The following is a 22,891-nucleotide window of genomic DNA, read 5'->3' on the forward strand; positions in this document are numbered from 1 at the left end:
TAGTCCAATTAGCTTAGATAAAGGTTTCTTGATTTAAATAACCAATTAAGTTGTGCCTTTAAAAAGTGGAATTTAGATGCATCTATCCCCTTAATTTTCTATTTTCATCTCTTGAACAAATAATCATTATACCTCTTGTCAGATCTACAATCTTAGGTACAAACTGAGGGTATTAGACAAGACTAATCTTAGACTAAAATGAGTTTTAATTAGAGACTACAGTTTTATTCTACTCTAATCACAACTTCTCACAATTAGCATATTAATTTCTAACGACAATTTATTCATCTTTGAGGGCGAAACTTTCCTTTAAAGATGGAACTTAAGCTAGAGCCACGTTAAGATGGAGGCGAACTTGGTAGGGAAGATTAGGCCTTCCTCTTTAACTCTACTTACAAATTATCCAAAACCGGTAGCCATCTTAACATTTTAATTTGCACGGAAAATATTTAATTTACCCATCAAAAAGTTGCTGAGTATACAATTGTGTGTTGGAATAGTTACATTCAGAATTCGTGAAGATTGAGCTGTGAGATAAAAATGCTTGAATCGTCATCTGTACATGAGGTCAACATACTAAAGCGAACGGCTTGAATGTCAGCATTGCATTGCAGGATACTGATGAGTAATTCCGAATAAAGGAACAGAGCAACAGTCAAATTCCACTTTAAATTAGGATGTCAAGCATCAAAAGCGTGGATACTAAAAACGAACATCAACGATCCATTAAAACAGAAGTTTTTTCCAGCAATGACATATAATCAAGCTACTGAAAAGCATCCTTCCCAACAGCTGTTCGGGTTTTAAGGCAGTTTCTATTGACATTTAGCCATTGGATGAGCAGAAAGAGACTTTGCTACTTGATCATGGGAAACACTTCCATACAAAGTAGTTCTTTGTTGGGGTATTTTTCCAACTGAACTGATTATCGTCTCCATTTCCATAGGATGTAGTTCTTCTCCTGCATTAGAAATAATTGATGGGATGTTTTTAATGGATGATACAATTCACAAGAATAAAGTCAATCGATATGAGAATATTTGACTTGTAATTCAATACTTCCAACTTTAATAATGACAATGACACTACCATGTGAAGCTCCTGCTGCACGAGTAATGCTTTCATTCATAAGAGAGCCACCCATGTCATTGCAACCCACAGAAAGCAAGAACTGTGCACCAACTGGTCCCATTTTAACCCATGAGGCCTAGACAAAACAATCAAGCAATTATCAATGAAGTATTAAACCCAGTGTTATAAGACTTGCAAAAACATGGCAAACTTAAAAAACCATAAAATATAGAAATTTTAAAGGATCTAAAACTTCTTTCAAGTACCAGTAAACTAATAAAATAGAAGCTACTTTGACCATCTGCACAAGTATACAACAATGACGAGTATAAAAATAAAGTTTAGTTTTTAGCTACGTTTGCAAATCTCATGGATTATGATATCCATTGCAATAAAAACACCAAAACTAAAATTTATTAACCATGTCTCAGAAGACCTTGGATTACTTATCTCAACATCACAGTAAGTTATCAGCATATGATATTTACATTTGAAAATTCAACCTCTTTTACTTTATTTTTTAGTCATTTTAATCGTTATCCCCTATCATCACCAAAATTTAAGTAACTTATTACATTCGCCATCTGCAAAACCATGTCCTTCAACTCCCCTCCCAAAAATACAGACAAAACCGGTTTTGGTACAAAGATTCTTAAAAAATTACAGAAAAACGTTATTCATAACTTCTAAAGGCAAAAGCATGCTTGTTAACTGTGGATATTCCTACCTGAATGTTAGTGATGAATGGGTGAAGAGCAAGTCGTGCAACTGCATGCATTAGTATACACTCTTTTTTAGTTGGTCCCTTTCTAGCCTTTCCTCTCAGATACAATGGAGCCTGTAGTTCAACTCTTATGTAAACACACATCAGTGTAACTTTATATCTTTCTATTAGTCAAAATGTGGCAGCAACTCCCATGAAGTAACATTTTTACCTCCATATGGACAAACGGTAGTGGCACAAACTCTGTAAAACCATTAGTTCTTTTTTGTAGGTCTCTAATCTGAATAAAATGCTTTGCCCTACATCCAAAGAATAATGCATATAGTTATCACTAGTTGCATTCGAAGAGACTTCAGCTATGGATCTAGCCTGTTAACTCACCAATGAGCAGGTTGATCAACATGGCCGAACATAATTGTAGCAGTGCTTCGTAATCCAATACGATGTGCAGTTTCAATGACCTACTAATATCATACATACAATATAGTCACAAATTTTACAAGAACAACTTGTTAACAAAGATATGAAATGTAACAAATATGGAGGAGCATAGTTGAAGAAAAAAACCTCCAGCCACTGCTCTGAAGTAATTTTGTCTGGACAAAGCAATCTTCTGACTTCATCATCTAACACCTGATTATACAATGTACAAATTATCTACAAGAAAGTTAACTGCATTTTAGATAAAGATTGTTTAACTATAAATAACTTCGAGGGACACAATATCTCATGTGGGTGCACTTCATCTTAGTTGCATTCAACAAATAGACTTTATCAGCAAGATAAAAAAAACATTTCTAGAAAAAACGAATAGACTCGTACAAAATATTAAGAGAGGAAACTGAGTTCAATCCAGTTCATAACTTGCCTAGGGCGATTTGAGTTTGCAATTTGTACTTTTTTATTTGACAGATCAAAGTACATGTATACAGTAGGTACATAAATTTCACTTCAAAGGTCCCTTTCCAAAACACTCCAACATGTACATCCTACTCCATTGCTTTAGCTACACTAAGTCAGCAGTCTATTTCAAAATCTTAGTATTTGTTTCTTCAGCGATCATGTTAGTTCTTTCTTGGTTTTGGGTAGTTGTCACGAGATCATTGTAAGAGAGTTGTTTACTAAGTAAAAATGTCAAGCACTTGCTTTTTCTTAGTCAAGCGCAAATGCCAAAAGTTCAAGGCCCCGAGTAGAACCCAAGGGGCAAGACAATTGAAGAGATTTAATTAGGTTATGTCAAGAAATGGTTTTTACAAATGATAGAGGTTAAAATATACGAAGTGAGAATTTACCATTAGAAATAAAGAAAGCAATATAGACCAGCTAATTAGAATGGTAACAACAAATTTCTATCATGCTAGTTCTATACATGACATATAAAAAGTTAAAACATACACGTGTTATCTATCTCCTGATCTAACCATATTCTTACAAATGATGGCTAGGTAAATTATTATACAGAAGCATTTGTTGTGTTCATGATGGCTCATATATATATATATATATATATATATATATGGCGAAAGTGGCAAGCCACCGATATATTAATAAATAGCACTGGTTCAAGGTTCATGAAGGAAAGAACCAGCAAGAATTTCAACTATTGTAGATTCACAACCACTAGCAACTTCTAGAGACAAGTCAAGCTAAGCAGTACAGCTTGCTTGGTTATAACTTACAGTTTTCTACATATGTGCTAACTAGTGTGAGGACCCTTCTAACAAAAGCACAAAGGCTGCTGAGACATTTATGGGTATGATCTTGTGAGCTAGATTTTCCTAGATCAAGAGCCCTTCCTTGCAAGGCAACAGTCCCATCACATCTAGTTGCAGTAGCACATTTGGCAACAAATGCTTCCACTTTTTTGAATATATTTTCATCAGGAAGAAACATGATTGACTTCGACAATCTAGAATAGTGGTCTCTTAATTTCTTGTCCATTTGACTACACAATGAATGACACTCCTTTTTTGAAATGTTTTGCATTTGTAAAGAGCCCAAGCTGGCTCTATCCAACAGTTTTTGGTAATTTTTGAAATATATATATATATAAAATTTCAGAGATGTTTCAAATGCTGAAAAGAACAAGTGAAACACACTTCATATGCATTATACTTATGTCTATACAACACATAAATTCAGATATGCAAATTATTGCTCAATACTACTGATAATTACAATTTGTAATTAAAGGAAAAGCTTGGTAATCTTCAGCTTCAGTCTGCAGCAGAAAGTAACTGTGTTTGAATACAAACGCCTCCCTCCAATTATCCTCAGCTTAGGACCCAAATATGTGTCGAGCTTATGGTCCCAAGATCAAGCTATCACTTTGTCATTGTCGAAGTGCTCTAAAGTCATCTTACTAGCCACTTCTCATAAATCAGTCTGGCTAGGCCTTTGTCTATCCGGAGCATGAGTACCTCTAGAATGCTCTTGCTTCTACGTCAAGAATTCTGCTTGATTGCTTGCGACAGAGCATCCCACTTAGCAAAGTTTTCTATTGCATTATCTACAAGAGGTGCACCCTCTGTCTCAGTACGGACCACATCTACCTCAAGTCTTAGAAACGTAGGCCTCTATGGCCTATCATACGTACTAGTCTTGTCAACTCTATTAGCTATCCTGGTCCGATCCTCTACTTTAATCCTATCGCCATCTTTGGACCTGACATCTACTGGGGACCTTTGTGAAAATAGAAACATCATGAGCATCTCACTCCCTACTTCGGCCTCAAGGGAGTGCAATACGCTGCAGCGTGTCAGAAAGTTATTGCAACAGCTCAACAACATAGTGTTGACCATGCGCAAGATCCCTCAATGTCTCCTGGACCTCTTTATAAACCTTAGAATCAATGCCAACATCTTTATGCCCTGTAATAGCTGAACATCTTGAATTATCAACACCCCAGTCGCCCATAGTACCAAACTATATCTTAGGTCTTCCATCACCTGTTGGGGATGTGTGACCTATGCGGGTATAATCCAGAGTAAAGAGACTCGTTGCGAGTTAGGTGAGTCTCCCTCTCCCGAGTCAGCAAATCAAGCAAGGCTCGACGGGTCAAGCCAGGTGACTTGCCTGACTCACCTAAATCGAGGGTCGAGTTGTGACTCACGGGTCACGACCCCCGTGACCCGACCGTGGCTAGAGCAGTCCGACTTAGTTAAAATATTAAAAATGCTTACTTTTTTAATAGTTTTTTTGTTTGTCTTTTTCTTATAACGCTAAAAGGGCTTTCATAGCTCTCTATTGTGAGAAAAAGAAAGAAAGAAAGGAAGAAAGGGAAATAGAGTGTCATTGTTTTGCAACCAGCTGAAAGGAAGAGAAGAAAAGCTTGCATTTGTGAGATTGGAGCAGCCATATACTTGCATTTAGATCATCAAGGAGTTTATAAGAGCTCTTCTCAACACTTGTCAACTCAATTCAAAGAGGTAAGATTTGATTTTTTGAATTTAGATACTTTTTTTCTCTATACTTATGGGTTTCTTGGATGAATTTTTTCTGTATGTTTATGGGTTTTGTTTTACTTTAGATCTTCATAAAATACAATGCTTAAATGGTAATTTTTGGTCTAAAATGTCTTATTGCAGCAACCTTGACATTTTTCTTTACTCATAATGGCTCCTCCAGCTAAAAAATCCAAACTCTCTAAAGGCAATAAAAAGGATTAGTATCAGAAGTACGTCATAGACTTTCCGGGTAGAGGTAGAACTTAAACAAAATGGTTATTTTGTAAGGTCATTAATAGTTGGGGGATAAATAGATTGAAATACCATATTGTTGGCACATGTGGTCATGATGTTGAGCCTTGTAAGGTTGCAACTGTTGAGGTTCAACATTTTTGTTATGTTGCCTTAGAAAAATATGAACAAGAAAAGGAATTAAGACAAAAACAATTAGCAAAGTTTTCTTAGATTGGTTGCCCTTCCCATCCACGCTCATCTGGAATTGCTTATGTATCTAGTTTTACACCCCTAGGTTCAATAGGTTGTGCTGGAGAAAGTTCTTCCCTTCCCCCCTATTGTTCTAGTGCTTCTGCTAGTGGTATTGCTTCTACATCTATTCCTTGCCCTGCTAGTGCGCTGCCCTTGATAGTAGCACTGGCATTACCTTTTGTTGTAGAGTAAGAAAATCTAGGTTGGACAATATTTTTGTACCACGTTCCACTCTTGGTGCACAACCCTCACTTGAGAGCTTGGGCTAGAATAGGGAGATACATGAAGTTGGAAGAAGAGCAATTTGCAAGTTTGGGTATTTCTACAACATTCTATTTATAGCAGCTAGGTACTTCAACTTCATTTATATTTGATTGTTTTAAGTTTTACTTTTACTTTTTTAAATTAAATTTTGAAAATAAAATTTTATAATTTTAACTTGATGTTGAAATTAAATATGCCAATTTTAATATTTTTATAAATGTAACAGGGCTCCTTATTGGCAGGGGATGATTGATGCGGTTTCCATCTGTGGTACGGGGTTTAAAGCCCCCACTAAAGATGAATTGAGTGGCCCCCTCTTACTAGAAATAGTTGAGAAGATGAAACTTGAGTTGGAGGACCATAGAAATATTTGGAGCCAAAGAGGGTATACCATTATGACGGATGGATGGACAGATAGGAGGAATAGGACTCTCCTAAATTTTCTTGTTTCTAGCAAAGGTAATTCATCATCCTCTACTTCTCAAAGTCTAAAATTTAATGTATATTTGAATAACTAAAACTTTGTTTTATTGATTATTCAAGATAATTATTTTGTTTTATTTTCACTTTCATGATCCAACATGTTTTTGAAGTCTCTAGATGCTTCCTCACATGTCAAAAATCCAACTTACTTATGTGAGGCTATTGAGGAGGTCATAAAGGAGGTGAGGGAAGAGAATGTTGTTCAGGCGGTGACTGATAATGCAACCAATTATGTTGCTGCAAGTAAAATTTTAATTTCTAAGTTTCTAAATTTTTAATTTTAGTTTTTCATTAAATATTGAAAATTAAAAGTTTTTAAACACGTCTAATTTTTTATTTGTTTATTAACTAATTTAAAATTGCTGCTGAAAAACTCTTGATGGAGAGACACCCAAGAATCTTTTGGACTCCATGTGCAACCCATTGCCTCGACCTCATGTTAAAGGATATTGGCAAGATTGAATGGGTGAAATCATGTGTTGTTAAGGCCAAAAACCTTTTCAAGTTCATCTATAATCATGCCTTGGTCCTCAGCATTATAAGGGAATACATAGAGGGAAAGGAGTTAACTCGTCCCAGTATCACAAGATTTGCCTCTAATTTTATCACACTAAAATCCTCGTTGAGTTCAAGGTTACCTTTGAGGTGCATGTTTGTTGGTCCACAATGGACTTCCTCGTCCTTCGCCACCACCCCTGCAGGGATAGATGCAACAATATGCATTTATGATGAAGGTTTTTGGGAGCCATGTAAGGAGATTGTGGAGGTAATTTAAATTTTAAAAGCTTAAGTCTTAAAATTTATAAATTAATTTATCTCATACATATTTTTGTTTTATTTTCATTGTGCAACTTTGCAAAGTTTCATCATTCACTAAATTATTTTTTTGTTTAATTATTTTGTAGATCACTAAGCCCCTTGTAGGAGTTGAGGACAAGTATGGCCCTATTTGGGACATAATTGATAGGAGATGGAAAAATTAGCTTCATAGACCCATCCATGCAGCAACCTATTACCTCAATCCAACATACCGTTTCTGTGATGATTTCAAGGCAAATGATGAAGTTCTTAGTGGCCTATACACTGTGATATTGAAGATGGCCACTAATGCCACAAATATATTGCTTGAGATACATGCCTATAATAATGCATTGGGGCCCCTTTTTCCAAGTCAAATTTGCAAAAGTTGTACAAAACTATAGCCAAGTAAAAATTGCAGCTTAAGCCTTATACAATATGCAGTGATGGACATATATACTATTTAGTTTCTAACTTTCTAAATTCAGATAGATGGTGGCAAATGTTTGGGCCTTCAACCAAAAACCTTCAACAAATCACCATTCGCATATTGAGCCAACCAAGTAGCATTTTTGGATGTGAGCACAACTGGAGCATGTTCGAGCACATCCACTCAAAGAGGCATAATAGGTTGTCTATGGAGAAAATAAATAAACTAGTCTTTGTGCATTACAACCTACGCATTAGGATTAGGGAGATTTTGGATAGTGACACCTCTCTGATTACTCTAGAGGAGGTTGATCCAGAGTCTAAGTGGATCACTGAGGCTACAATTCCACTAAGGACCTAGAGTGGGTTGATGAGGCAGACAGAGAGGCTAAGGCTGTGACTATGGCAGTAGAGGAGCAAAGAGCTACAGTGGTTCCTAGTGGCACCTCACAGGCATTAGCAGAGATTACAATTGATCCTAGAGGCACCTCATAGGCTAAGGCTATGGCTAATCAATCATCTAGGACCAACCTTAGATGCCTTACTAGGAGGCATATTATAGATTATACTAAGGCTGAGGTTGAGGATGAGGATGAGGACTAGGAGCATAGCTATAGTCTTGTTTTAACTTTTTGTTTAACTTAACATGATTGGAACATTTCATGATGACTATTGATGTAATGGATTTCATGAATTTGATATACATTTTGATTGGTTTCATGGGTTTTATATATCTATGTTTTCTATTTCCTTTAGCTACTATTTAGTATTTTACTATTTAGCAATTTACCTTTGCACTTATGTAATCAATGTATGTTTAAGTATTTGATCAAATTACCTTTTATTTCATGATGTTATTGTGTCTTTAAACTTTATTCAGTAATGAGTGCATGGAATGTTCTTTAAATCCTAAAAAATCTCAAAATTTCAAGGGTTTTGTCAGTTTGCCGAGTCATTGCTAAGTCATTGGGGAGCTCGAAATAGGTCATGGGTCGAGTTACCCTTGCCGAGTCCGAGCCAAGTCCGAGTCTCGTTACTTTGGTATAATTTACCTGAAATGAATCTCCGAGCCATAATGCATTGAATAATATCAAAACCCAATTCCCTGCAAGCTAGCAAGAAATCGCTTTGATACTAGTGTAACAAGCCCAAGCTGGCTCTAACTAATTGTGTTGAGATTGAGAGATATCATGTATTTTTGGTATTTCATGTTTTTCGGGTGATTTATTAATATATCTATATTTTCACAGATATATCAAATGTTGAAAAGAAAAAGTGAAATACACAATTTTATATGCATTTTACTAATGTTTGTACAACTCATAAATTCAGATATACAAATTATTGCTTAATACTACTAATAATTACAATTTGTAATTAAGAGAAAAACTTGGTAAGCTTCAACTTTGGTCTGTAGTAGAACGAAAGTAAATGTGTTTGAATACAAATGCCTCCCTCCACTTATCCTCCTCAACATCTGTGCTAACAATTGGCTTTTAAACTCCACACGGCCAGTCCAAACAACCCACCTCTGCACTAGGTGTTCACACCTAGGGTGTGTCTTCAGCCCACCAAGAATGGCATTCGAACAATGTAGAAAAAATGTCTTCAGTTGGCATCAAGCTCAGGCAGCCTGATAGGGCAATTTGTCCTCCCAATGTGCAATTCAATCTTCTAAAACAATCACGTAGGAATGCAATAACTTAGGCATCCAATATGCAGGTGTAAAATATTGATTTGTAGATGATAAAAACTCATGTTAGACAGAGATTTTTGATGCTATAATGATAATAACAAATCAATGAAAATGAATTCCCCAACTGCAATTGTATCACTAGCAAAACAATTGTCTTCATAACCACAACAACCACAAAATTGGTAGACTCAAACGATTCTTTGAAATGCAAACTCTGATTCTGCTATACTTCAACAATGGAATGGAGAAATCATAACATTTGAACCCTAAGATATTAAGTAGCAAATAACAATTAATTTGATGTCAATACCTCACAAATAGAGTCATATTTATAATCAATTGTGCAACTTAGCTTCCTCCTCACACTTTTCACTTAAGAGGTTTCAATTTCACAACACCAAATTATAACACGAAACATCATGAAGTGCAGTACTAATAATGAAGCCTCATTATTTAATCAATAAATATAAACTCCGTCCACAAAAAGCTCAATCATATGTAGATGACAACCAACTACCAATGCCACCACTACACTGCCAGATATAACAATTATCCAAAATAAATGTACTATAGATAGCAAGTCCACCTCAAAGATCCTCGAAACTCACTGTCAACTAACAATGGTCACAATAATTGAAAGATCCCTGATAGATGCCCTTGCTGATCTGCTGTAGTTTTTAAATTAATAAACTATATTTTCCTGTGATTTCTTTGATGGTCTTTGAGAATAGACAGAAGTTGCAAAAGGTTTTGTTTTTGTTTTGTGTTTTTTGATAGTTTTCATAATAGTAATGAATAATGAACAATAAACATGAGAGGAGATTGAAAATAAATAAGAACATAGAGCCAAATCAGAATTGCTATAAATCATACCAGGCAAATTTTTGATTTATAAAGCCAAATAATAAATCCAATGCAGTTCCAAGGAGCTTAGATCCAACAATGATGCCAAACTGCTGCAAATGGCAGCCGTAAGACTGCAAGGAATCACGTCCCAGCTGAAAGAATCAATCTGTAACGCTGAAACCATAAATCTACAACCTAAATCCACAATAAAGAATGGTGTACTCTATCCCTGATAGCAACGCACACTGTCTGAAGAATCCAATGCCAATAACTGCTGAGGGCTACGTCCCAGCCAGTCCAAAACTTGGGGTTTGCATCCCAGATGAAGAATTGCTCTCTCAGAGCCAATTCACAAAAAACAAGTTTTTCAATCTGCAAAAGATGATCTTAGAATGAAGCTTCCATCTCCTTATCACCCCCTGTCAATTGCAAATCGAACCCTAAGTGTCTCCAAGTGGTGTTGTGTAGTGAAAATGTTATAATTTCTTATTTTAAAGTAGTCATGTTACTAAAAAATGACCTTTTTCCTCATAGATAGAATTCCATTCACTGAAATGCCTTGAGACCAAAGAGAAAGATTTAGAGAATTTTGAGACCTTTCCAACGAGCTATCACACCATAGGATGCGCATCCAGATGAGGCCAAAAAACCCCTTATTACTCTAAAATGGCTAACACTTAACCTTATTTAATTTATTTAATCACCAACTTAGGAAATATTTAAATATATTAAAATATTTCTCAAATGGTCCCAAAAGGCCCAAAATGACCAATCAAACATGAATCTGACCTTGTCACCTGTCTATGATTGATGCCAGACAAGATTTGTCAACTGGTAGTCCATCCCTAAAATCTAAGAATGCTCCTAAAAAGGAGGAGACAGCCTCAATCAACCAAAATTGAGTCCCAATGACTCCCCTGCTGTGTGCACCTCTGAGAGAACTGTAACTGAACTGGGAGTTCCTCCTAAAAAATAAGAGATGCACTCTAAGTCTCCAAAATGTTCGCCGAGGTCTCCAAATGCCTCCTAGACAACTCCTAGTCAATCCCTACAAATTAGGAATCTCTCCTAAATTGTAGGAAGTTGTTGTCTACTGCTCCAAACTACTTGGGAAGCTCATGCATGACTCTCAAAGTCCCTGGGTTGGTTCCCTCTACACTCTGCTAGCCTATGGGAACCAGAGAATAGACCAACCTTGCTAGAAATGTTGTCACTAAGGAAGGGCAGAAATTGGGGGCATGATAGTCCTCCCTTCCCAAAGATTGCTTGTCCTCAAGCAATGTTAATCCAACTCCACAAACATCAGGCAAGTCCATACCATAACCAAGAATGATCCCAGGGTCCGAAGCCATCCTGGAAGGTTTGTAGTTCCATTTTCTAGAAACATTGTCCTGCACTGCACCCAAACAAGTAGCCTCATGAAAACCCCCTGAAGGAAGAGCAATCAAATACTGTACCAACTCTGTCAACTCCTCAATGAATTGCTCTCCGAAAGAACCAAACTGGAACACTAAAGGCGGAAACTCTAGTAAGCCTACATTGGCTTCCACATCCTCAACTATTGAACTGCAAATCCAAGTGATTCCAGGATTCCAAATCCGCCTCAAAAGGGAACCACCATGCTGATGCTTCGTCACTCTGATATAAATATTAGTGAACCACAAGTTGTAAAGCAATTCATTAGGACCCTGAAGCACCAATGTATCAATGAGACCAGGGCCCGGATCCCAAACCAAAATACCAAATGTACTGAATGAGATGAAGAAGTATCTCAACCGCACTCCATGAAACATACATACAATGAAGCAGACTAGCAAGGTGTGAAAGTGAACTCTCATAAACTAGTATTCCAACCCACATGACCACCTAACAATGCTGCTATAATTTTGACCACTAACTCGAATGATATCATAGACGTCATCATACCAATTCCAAACAACAAATGTGTCAAGTAGTAAATGATTCCAGCTTGGACAACCACTAGTCCATAAGGAATCGAAGACTATGGAATCACCAATCAACAAGGATACCACTGCCATATCAATGGATGTAGATGACAAACTCGAAGATAAAGTATGTCTGCCATCATGAGAAAAACCAAAGCATGTGTCATTTGTACCCAACATTGTAGGATTATCAATTCTTGAATCCCATATCGATCTGAGAAATATTGCTCCACCCAACCACTGCGCTACTTTGATGTAAACATCTGTATACCAAAAGTGAAGCAACTCAACATGAATCCACTGAAGAAATGCCCAACACATGTTGATACCAAGATCCCAAATTTTGCACTGACACATCCCTCCGGCATGTTGATACTCATTATGTTGCTGTTGTGAAATTGTACCTCATCTAACCAACTAAGAATTTCACTCCAAATGAAGCCACAATTACTACCAACAACCAATGCTGTTAGGAATTCACAAATGAGCCAATCATCGGCAAAGAAAGTTTGTTGAATACTTTTCCAACTCTTCCAAACAGCTGCTACAACTTTACCTATATTTCCACAAATTAGTGTGCTTTCATTAAAGGTTGTTAAGTAAATGTTTTGTTTAACCATGTAACCAACGAAGTCCCTTATATTCTGATCTTGAAAGCCCAATGTAATATTTTAAAAGTCTGAATCTTCAATCAAAAGGTACATCGCTGCCCTATCATATGGAAGAGGTGATAAACCCATTGATGATTGAGAGATGTTTCTAATTCTCAACAAAGACATGCTCTTTGTGGCTGGTCCACTAGGTATGCAACTTAATATGTCATCAACTCTTGGTAGGGAAAGATCAACTTCACACTTGAACACCCCAACTTGAATGTAACCAACCCAAGGTTCAAAGTTTGACTCATGAGATGAAAGAGAATTGCTGTTCAAAGTCAGAAAATCAGAAATATGTTCATACCTTTCCACAATGTTTTTGCGGTCTTCTCTTGCCTTTGCTTCCAAGGTAGGTGACTCCTCTAAAGGTGCTGGTCCATGGGGTGTGTTCAAATGAATATAACATGTCCCATTAACTGCCTTAGCTGCCCAAAATCTAATCCATACCTCTATCTCCATAACTGATATGTTTTCCATTACTAACAAACTCCAAGTGTAGTATGCCAAACAAACCAAACATTATCAAAATGCAATATTTTCTTAGTAAGCAGCCTCTTAGTCTCCTCCCTAATCATCTCTTTAAGACAAGATGCTTCATATGATCTTAACAATTGTCCTTCCATTGTAGATGATGCATGACTAACCAAATCAGAATCAATAATGTTCCATTCCACACAAATGAAAATAACACTTGTGGCTGGTCCATCAAGTGTGAAACTAATATCATCATTGTTTGGAGCCTTTAAAGGGCTCTTTAAAAGAGGAACGTCATAAACTTCATGATGCAAACTAGACCAAACTGAGTTTTCTAAATCATAACTCTTTTCCTCTTCACACTTCTCAACATGCTCTTCTTGTGGACTTACCTCAAGAAGCTCTTCCCTTGTATGCTCAACATCCTCACTTTCTTCCCTTGGAAGAAATAAGGATCTAATGTATGACTCTCTTTGTCTTCTTGCATTATCAAGCTGATTGCATCTTTCCTTGACCTCTTGTAAGTGTTGTCTTGCTTGGGCAGCAAGCATCTTGGCCTTCTCAGCTCTATGTGATCAAAACCTTTGTGGTTTGAATCCACAATATAAATCTCATGTGCAACACACTTAACCTGAGTACCATCATAGGAAGACTCAACAACCTCATCACCTTCATGTGAAATGGATGATACCACATGACTAGAGCTACTATTGCAAAAATTAGAATAGGTATCAGACCTTGGAGACATGATTTCAACATCCCTAATGGACTGATCCATGATTGTAATCTCTTCCATTTTGTGATCAACTTGATGAATCAATGGTGTGCTATGTGTCTCCTCTTGATCTAGAGCTATTTCTTCTTTAAGAATCCCACATGATGACTGATTTTTGTTTTTCATAGGCTGCAACTCAAATGATAACACATCTTCATGCCTTTCTTCTGCATACCCTGCAAGTGACTGATCCATTATGGTGTTTTTATCATGAACATGAATAGTTTGACACAAATCTTCTTTCTCACATGAAAACATATCATCAACTATGGCATGGTATTCCTTTTTTGCAAGCTTAACCTTATGACAAATTTTTGGATGCATGTCAATGTAATCTTTGAAATGAAAGTTCTCCCTAACATATTGAGGAAGAGTATTATACTCCTCAAGTATGCTAATTACTTCCGTTTTCCTGTCTAGTGGCAATGGATCCTTTCTAGAAGAAGATGATGATCCACTAGCATGTCCAAATTTCCTTGACATAGAATCATTGAACTGCTGCAATTGAAGCTTGAATTTTTGTTGTGACTATTCCCATTATTTCCACAGGGTTATATCTCTTAACAATTTTGCCATAATGAACTACCACGCTGACCAACTGAAACTAACATGCCAGAGCAAAAATCGACCCTGTACTACTAATATGAATTATCAAAACTTTTGATCAAGTACCCAGATGCCAAAATGAATTATCAAAACTTTTTAGCTAGTACCCAGATGCTGAAATGAATTATCAAAACCTTTTATCGAATACCCGGACGTCAAAATGAATTATCAAAACTTTTTAACCAGTACCCAGATGCTGAAATGAATTATCAAATTTTTTTATCCAATACCCAGATGCCAAAATCTGTTGTGACAATTTCTCACAAACCCTACAGGCTGGCAGGATGTAGGCTCTAATACCACTGAAAGATCCCTGATTGATGCCCTTGCTGATCTGCTGTAGTTTTTAAATTAATAAACTATATTTTCCTGTGATTTCTTTGATGGTCTTTGAGAATAGACAGAAGTTGCAAAAGGTTTTGTTTTTGTTTTGTGTTTTTTGATAGTTTTCATAATAGTAATGAATAATGAACAATAAACATGAGAGGAGATTGAAAATAAATAAGAACATAGAGCCAAATCAGAATTGCTATAAATCGTACCAGGCAGATTTATGATTTATAAAGCCAAATAATAAATTCAATGCAGTTCCAAGGAGCTTACATCCAACAATGATGCCAAACTACTGCAAATGGCAGCCGTAAGACTGCAAGGAATCACGTCCCAGCTGAAAGAATCAATCTATAACGCTGAAACCATAAATCTGCAACCTAAATCCACAATAAAGAATGGTGTACTCTATCCCTGATAGCAACGCACACTGTCTGAAGAATCCAATGCCAATAACTGCTGAGGGCTACGTCCCAGCCAGTCCAAAACCTAGGGTTTGCGTCCCAGATGAAGAATTGCTCTCTCAGAGCCAATTCACAAAAAACAAGTTTTTCAATCTGCAAAAGATGATCTTAGAATGAAGCTTCCATCTCCTTATAACCCCCTCTCAATTGCAAATTGAACCCTAAGTGTCTCCAAGTGGTGTTGTGTAGTGAAAATGTTATAATTTCTTATTTTAACGTAGTCATGTTACTAGAAAATGACCTTTTTCCTCATAGATAGAATTCCATTCACTGAAATGCCTTGAGACCAAAGAGAAAGATTTAGAGAATTTTGAGACTTTTCCAACGAGCTATCACACCATAGGATGCACATCCAGATGAGGCCAAAAAACCCCTTATTACTCCAAAATGGCTAAAACTTAACCTTATTTAATTTATTTAATCACCAACTTAGGAAATATTTAAATATTTTCCAAATGTTCCCAAAAGGCCCAAAATGACCAATCAAACATGAATCTGACCTTGTCACCTGTCTATGATTGATGCCGGACAAGATGTGTCAACTAGTAGTCCATCCCTAAAATCTAGGAATGCTCCTAAAAAGGAGGAGACAACCCCAATCAACCAAAATTGAGTCCCAATGACTCCCTTGCTGTGTGCACCTCTGAGAGAACTGTAATTGAACTGGGAGTTCCTCCTAAAAAATAAGAATGCCTCCTAAAAAATAGGAGATGAACTCTAAGTCTCCAAAACGTTTGCCGAGGTCTCCAAATGCTTCTTAGACAACTCCTAGTCAATCCCTACAAATTAGGAATCTCTCCTAAATTGTAGGAAGCTGTTGTCTACTGCTCCAAACTACTTGGGAAGCTCATGCATGACTCTCAAAGTCCCTGGGTTGGTTCCCTCTACACTCTGCTGGCCTATGGGAACCAGAGAATAGACCAACCTTGCTAGAAATGTTGTCACTAAGGAAGGGCAGAAATTGGGGACATGACAATGATGAACTGACCTAGCCAACTACAGGAACCTACTAATTATGGGGACATTACAACATTTTTTATTGATTTCTATTTATTGAAGTCTCACTACAACTAAAGCAAAGTTGGAAAGATGGGAACAAGAGTTTTATTTTAAAGACCATATGCAACCTAAGGTAAGAAGGAAGAGTAATCTCAAATGCATTATCTCTACTCTCCTAATGGGGCGTAGAGCATGTATTGAAGTGGACAAACGTCATCTCCCCTTTTTCAATATAAGTATTTAACGAAGTTGCTGATTCAGGTATGACAACGAGACTATGGTACATTGGTACAAAAAAATTCTTACCTTGGGCACACCGCACAGGTATGAGAATATGAATGCATAATCAATATTCTAGATTATAAGAACAATGATGAACACTATTGATATTTACCCCATCTTTGCACTATTGATATAATAACAACAAAACACTTATGTGGTCAATGGATGGAAGACCTTGAGGACTGTAATGTCCCATATCTTATCCATGGATAGTGGGACTGATTTCTTTAAATTTACGAGACTTTCTCTCTATAAACTCCCCCAACATTGGATCTGATGCATATATATATATATATATATATATATATATATATGAGATATCCAAATATGTCTAGATATATATAGAAAAGTTTTGGTTCCTACTTACTCAGGACATATATCTGTTCCTGATTGCTATATATAATATGCGCAATTGATTCCTTTAAGAGTTACCAATATGCTTGACAACTTCCGATTCTTTAATGATGTGTATGTGTCTATCCTATATTGTCTTGTTCTGATGAATATCCAACATAAATATATATATATATTTTCGTTCTCAATGGATGTGAAAATTAATCTTCATCCTTAGAATGGGTAAAATATCCCTTTGTTGTTCTTGATCAGATATTATAACTCTTATCCATTTCTTCTTCCTTAATCTACCCACCTTATTGCTATAAATATCGCTCCTTAAAATATGCACTGACATAATCTATTCTATTTATATTTGCTGACTTCTAGTTTTGCTGAAGTGTCACCACCTTGAGTCTGTCAAAGTCCCTGCTGCTTACATACTTCGCTGAGAAATTTAGCATTCACGAATTTTCACTAATAATTTTTATATGAAAGGCTATCCATAGTTGCTGTCAAATGTTTTTCCAAATGTATCTTTGAAGACTGTAATCAATATTTTAATCCATGTGCTAGGATATCATTTACTCAAAGTAACGAGAATTGGAATCGTATCGGAATCGGCACAGCCGAATCGAATCGTGAATCGGGGGTGAATCGCCGATGAATCGGCAAATTTGAAAAAACCCTTTAAATGTAGAGATTTTAACAATTTAAGACTTATTTCATGCACCCTTTATTGAATATAACTTAAACACACTATAACATCATCAAATAGAAGTTGAAACTTAACATATATAAACATGGAAGTTTGTGTTTACCACATGGGGTAAAGAGTTTTTATAAAACAGCTTCACATCCAACACCTACTCCAAGTGCTTCAAAGCATATCACCCCTCTCGAAAGGCTTGCTCTATTGTTCTCTCCACCACAGACACTCCATGCCTGCAACAGCTTCAGGTCTCATCAACTGGTGAGACTTCCCACAACTGATAACATCAGCGACTGGGGGTCTAGGGGCAGCGCCCCAGGCGCGCTCTCTGTCGCGATACAGGGCGGGGTCGAGGGGCAGCGCCCCCGTCGCCAAAACCAAATTTGCACTCTGAAACCCACACAAAACTATATGGAACACAGTGTTTTTGTGATTTTCTTCTGATCCCACACTCTTTCTGGGAACCGCTGATGTTTTACTACCTGATTATGTCTTTCCCTTCCCTTGGGCATCATCCGTTATGCATTCTAAACATTTTTTATTTGTCGTCGTTTTTTTTTTTTTTTAATAACCTATGGTTCTTCTTTTCTCTTCTCCTCTCTTCTAGTCATGCTTAACAATTAGAAGGCCCTTTAGGGTTATAACAAAGAGGAAAGGTAAAAAAGAAAGCAAAAAACATAAGTGATTTTTTTATTATTTCCAACTAAACATGCATGCTGTTGCCAGCTGATTTTTGGCGATTTCTAATGGCGATTCAGGCGATTTTTTGAGTGAATCACCGATACATGCGATTCACCCGATGAAATCACCGATCACGATTTCCGACTCCAAAAAAATCGGGGTGCATGAATCTGATCGTTGAATCGGCGATTCATGTGATTTCAGCACGATTCTCGTTACTCTGCATTTACTGCTCTTAATACAAACAATTCGTTGCTGTTCAAGATTTGATGTGTAATGATCGATGACTCAGTACTCAATACTTCCCATCATCAACTTTTCTAAACCATAGACAGACTACGATGTATTGAATGCTTTTGATTGGCAGTAAAAGCAAGTTTATGGTATGTGATATGAGTGTTCCTTATCAAATTCCACCTCTTGACATCTCTCTGCTGATTCTGCCTTCCTCCTATCATTCCCCCATCTTATTAATTGCTGGTGCAGACACAGATAGTAATTTCTAAACTATTGTTGGGTCACATAATGCTGAGTTGGAAACCAATACTTCCTATTGGCCACTGGGAAGTAAAGTACTAACATTCTATAACCTTTATCTTTCCTCAGGCCTGGTGGTGTTGGATGGACTTCTTGAGTGCTGCCTTCCACAAATGATATTGTAATTGCCAGTATTGCAGATTTGGTTATTTGTTTGTATTCCAAACCATGCCACATCTTCCCTTGTCAAATACTGATTAGTTTGCAATTGTGTTTTTTTATTATGTATTTATCTGAAATTACATTATCTATATCGCTGCCATTTCTGGTGTGTGTCCATTCAGAGTATTTATTAGGATGATTGTTGATTGTATAGTATGTTTTTTTCCTTCATCACTTGTTTGCATGTCTCTTCTTCTGGTCCATTATTTGCAGATTGTAGTGTATTTTCCAAAATATCTTTCCACTAATCTCCTCCATCATTATTTATTCTACTCCCCTTCTCCCTCATCCAACTCAAATTCTAATTTATATCTATATATTTCTTCGTATTTTATTAATGTTCCATAAATTTAGAAAGTATCACAAAATTGAATTATTGTAGTTATTGTTTATTTGTACTTATGTATTAAAATATCATTACTAAATATTTATTATACAAATGCATCGCTGGAAAGAGAAAATACTTCATTACAGCTGATTGCCTATATTTAATGCAATTCTAGTGATTACATATGATAATTAAGAAAACTGCAATGCATAGATTGAATTTATATCAAATAGAACCTGGAGTGAATTTGTAAAAGTCAATGCAGGGGCCGTGAGCTTCCTTAAGAACAAATCGCAACCTGAAATGATGTCTGTACGGATTAATTTCAATGATGTGGCCCTTAGAATTGAAAATCACAGGCTCTTTTTGTGAATCACAGGTCTAAATGCCAAAATGCAGACTCTCCAATGCCAATGCAGCTTGCCAAAACACAACCACAGCCTCCTGTAGGTGGTATGCAGCCCCTAAAAGTTGTTTGCGGGGCATGAGAATTGACGCCAATGTCCAAGAATAGGCAACAGGGCCAGGAGAACATCAAACGCTGCCTCAGATAGGTAGACGGCAGTCTCAAAATGAACACAATGATCTTCACAATTAAAATCACACGTCTCGATAGGCAATGACAGATATAAATTCTTATCAATCAGACAATATTCTTCAGCAAGAGCAGCTTACCAATCACAGTAATAACAGAGGAGAAGCAATAAGCAAACTGTATTACCTCAGCAACAATTTGCGTTCAATTTCAAGAACAATCTGTAGACTCCAAACCCTCAGCCAAATTATCAAAGATAAATAATACTCAAGTATCCAATTCTCTAAATGAGAATCATATTTATAATATCACTTGTGCAATTTGGCTTGATCATTACATCTTTCACTTAAGAGGCTTCAGCTTCACAACATCACTTTATAAAGTGCATTGATATTATTAAGTACATTTATAATTAAAATGCCTTATGCAATAAAAAATGATTCTCCAATAAATTATCTTACCCTGAACAGATGGCTGAATGAACGACCAACACCACTAAGCCAACATCTGCACTGCCAAAAATAGTAACTGGCCAAAAATAGACTTACCAAAAATAGTAAATCTACAGCGAAGACCCTTGAATCCAATTGTCAACTAACAAGGGTCGCGATGATGAGTCAACCTTGACTGTTGGAACTTGCTAAATTTGGGACATTAAATATTATATGATACTAATTTCCTTATTTTACTTATAATATATAATAGTAAATTATGTTATTATTTACTATCAAATCCTATTAATATGGGGACATGACAAGGACCACCAATTAGCAGACAATACTTAATAGTTAAAGATACATAGTAAGTAGATAATTGATTTAGTAAAGTGTCTTAGGAAAAACCATGAAGTCATAAAAAGAAGACGATTTTCCTCATGGCATTTAGAGATATAAAGATGAGACAAGTGTGATGTTTAGTATAGATCATTATGCATCCACCATGCCTAAAGAATTTGCACATCATGACAACAATCATCATGAGATGCTATATGGAGGCTCATAACATTGACCATTAAGGCGAGTTTGTTAGAAATAGGGAATACTGAGAGGGGGTGAATCAATGTTCCACAAACTTTTGCCCAACTATGGATATTATTAACAATCTTTAAACTTGCATAGATGATCAAACAAAAAAGTAAACATTAGCATAACACAATGCAACTCATAACACCATTATTTGTTAACTAGGGAAACCCTGGCCAAGGGAAAACCTCGATGGGGACGGTACCCACAAAATGATCCACTAATCAAAAGTATCTTGTGAAAGATATTGACCCTATTAGGAGTCTATTACATCCGTATAATCTATTTTTCCTTGTTAAAGGACTAGGGCTTGTTAGAAGCCCACTGCTCAAATATGCATGTACAACTTTACAATGCTATTGATAGAGATAGATACAAAAGCCTCATACAGTGTTGATATCTTCAATATCTGATCTGCCTTTGTAGCTCTTTCTTCAGAACTCACCATACAATTGTCCTGCTCTGTACTAGCATTGATTTCGCATTTATACCAATTACATAAAGTGCACATTCAAACATTATATCATTATAATACAATGCCACACTTCGCTAAACAAAATGTTCTGCCTTTATACCAAAACATTTCATCCTGTCAGCCTTGCTGCTTGATACTTTGCTAAATCTTTTAAATAATCTTTTTCCATGTTGGGGTTAACATCTAGGATGTTATCCAACCTTGTCAAGTAATTATTTTGTAATTACCAAAACAATTCCTTAACCAAAATGTCGTTAACCAAAGTTTCTTATGTTCTGTCCTGTCAAACTATACTTAGTAAATCTGTTATAACTCCTTCTGTACAAAACAAAATCTTAAGCACTTTTACGCATGTGTCATATGAAGTTCGTACTACCTATAAGAGCACACATTCTCAAGTGCCTCCAATGAATTGTGCCAAACAAAATAAGTTGACTGTACATTATTTTGCTGATATGTACTTAGACAATTTTTTGAGTTTCAGTACTTCAAACTTAATGTTTTATTTTTCCATCTCAAAATAGGTTATATGTTGCGATAAACGACAACCTTGATACATCACTTTAGCCAAATTGCGAACAGAGTCATCTCCCCTATCAAGAGTGAAGAATATCATCAAGTTGCACTTTGTTAATCAACAAAAGGATGTTTCACTTCAGCCAATCAGAGAGCTAACTAGGCAGAAGACCATTTGGTGTGAATACATCACTATAAAAGTATGTATGCTAAAGAGATGGAGGAAACATCGATACGAAGAAGAAGAACCTTATAGCATTTCATGACCATAATTAGCAAGACAATATGTAATAAGAATACCAAATACAATCGATGCAGAGAACACGGTCAGCAACCTCTTACTTGAAGTTGATCATCATCGATCATACTTGAAGAAACAAGTAACCAATAAGATATGCTATCAATGGACAATCAAAAAACTAGAGAGCGTGGAGAATCAATATGAGGATAGCAAGCATCTAATTGCTTTGATCAGACCAATCATACTTAAAGATAAGACATTATGAACAAGCTAGGTATATTATCAAAGATGTCAAGGAGGATACAATAGGTACATTGGTAGATTGACTGAGGCATATACGATGGAAGAAAGTAATGGCTTCAATTAAGATTATTGAAAAGTGTTGAAAAGCATCAATTAATGCTAAACAACTATTAATTATAATGACAGCAATAATCAAGAATATCAATTAAGGGAATGGCTGAAAATTCATATGATTACTCATAACCCTTGAAAACGATAGCAAATTTACTGAGAGAAATATTTTAATAATACATCGATTATGCTAATAGATTGTGATATCCCCACTAGAATA

General features: G+C 36.2%; 1 protein-coding gene across 1 annotated transcript in view; it reads right to left on the reverse strand.

The window, feature by feature from the left end:
• Nucleotides 1–421: 421 nt before the first annotated feature.
• LOC149539170 (uncharacterized) overlaps nt 422–22,891 on the reverse strand; it is a 350,582-nt gene continuing 328,112 nt past the window's right edge. Inside the window, exons 14-19 of the mRNA XM_089800496.1 lie at nt 2,363–2,428; nt 2,177–2,256; nt 2,007–2,094; nt 1,799–1,909; nt 1,090–1,207; nt 422–961 (exon numbers count right to left, since the gene is read on the reverse strand). Of these exons, the coding sequence (XP_089656622.1) occupies nt 816–961; nt 1,090–1,207; nt 1,799–1,909; nt 2,007–2,094; nt 2,177–2,256; nt 2,363–2,428 (609 nt within the window). The 3' untranslated portion in view covers nt 422–815. The remainder of the gene's footprint in view (nt 962–1,089; nt 1,208–1,798; nt 1,910–2,006; nt 2,095–2,176; nt 2,257–2,362; nt 2,429–22,891) is intronic.

The sequence above is a fragment of the Cupressus sempervirens genome, chromosome 9, assembly GCF_028749045.1.
Source record: "Cupressus sempervirens isolate cs-2001-9-10 chromosome 9, ASM2874904v1, whole genome shotgun sequence".
In the NCBI taxonomy this organism is placed as follows: domain Eukaryota; kingdom Viridiplantae; phylum Streptophyta; class Pinopsida; order Cupressales; family Cupressaceae; genus Cupressus; species Cupressus sempervirens.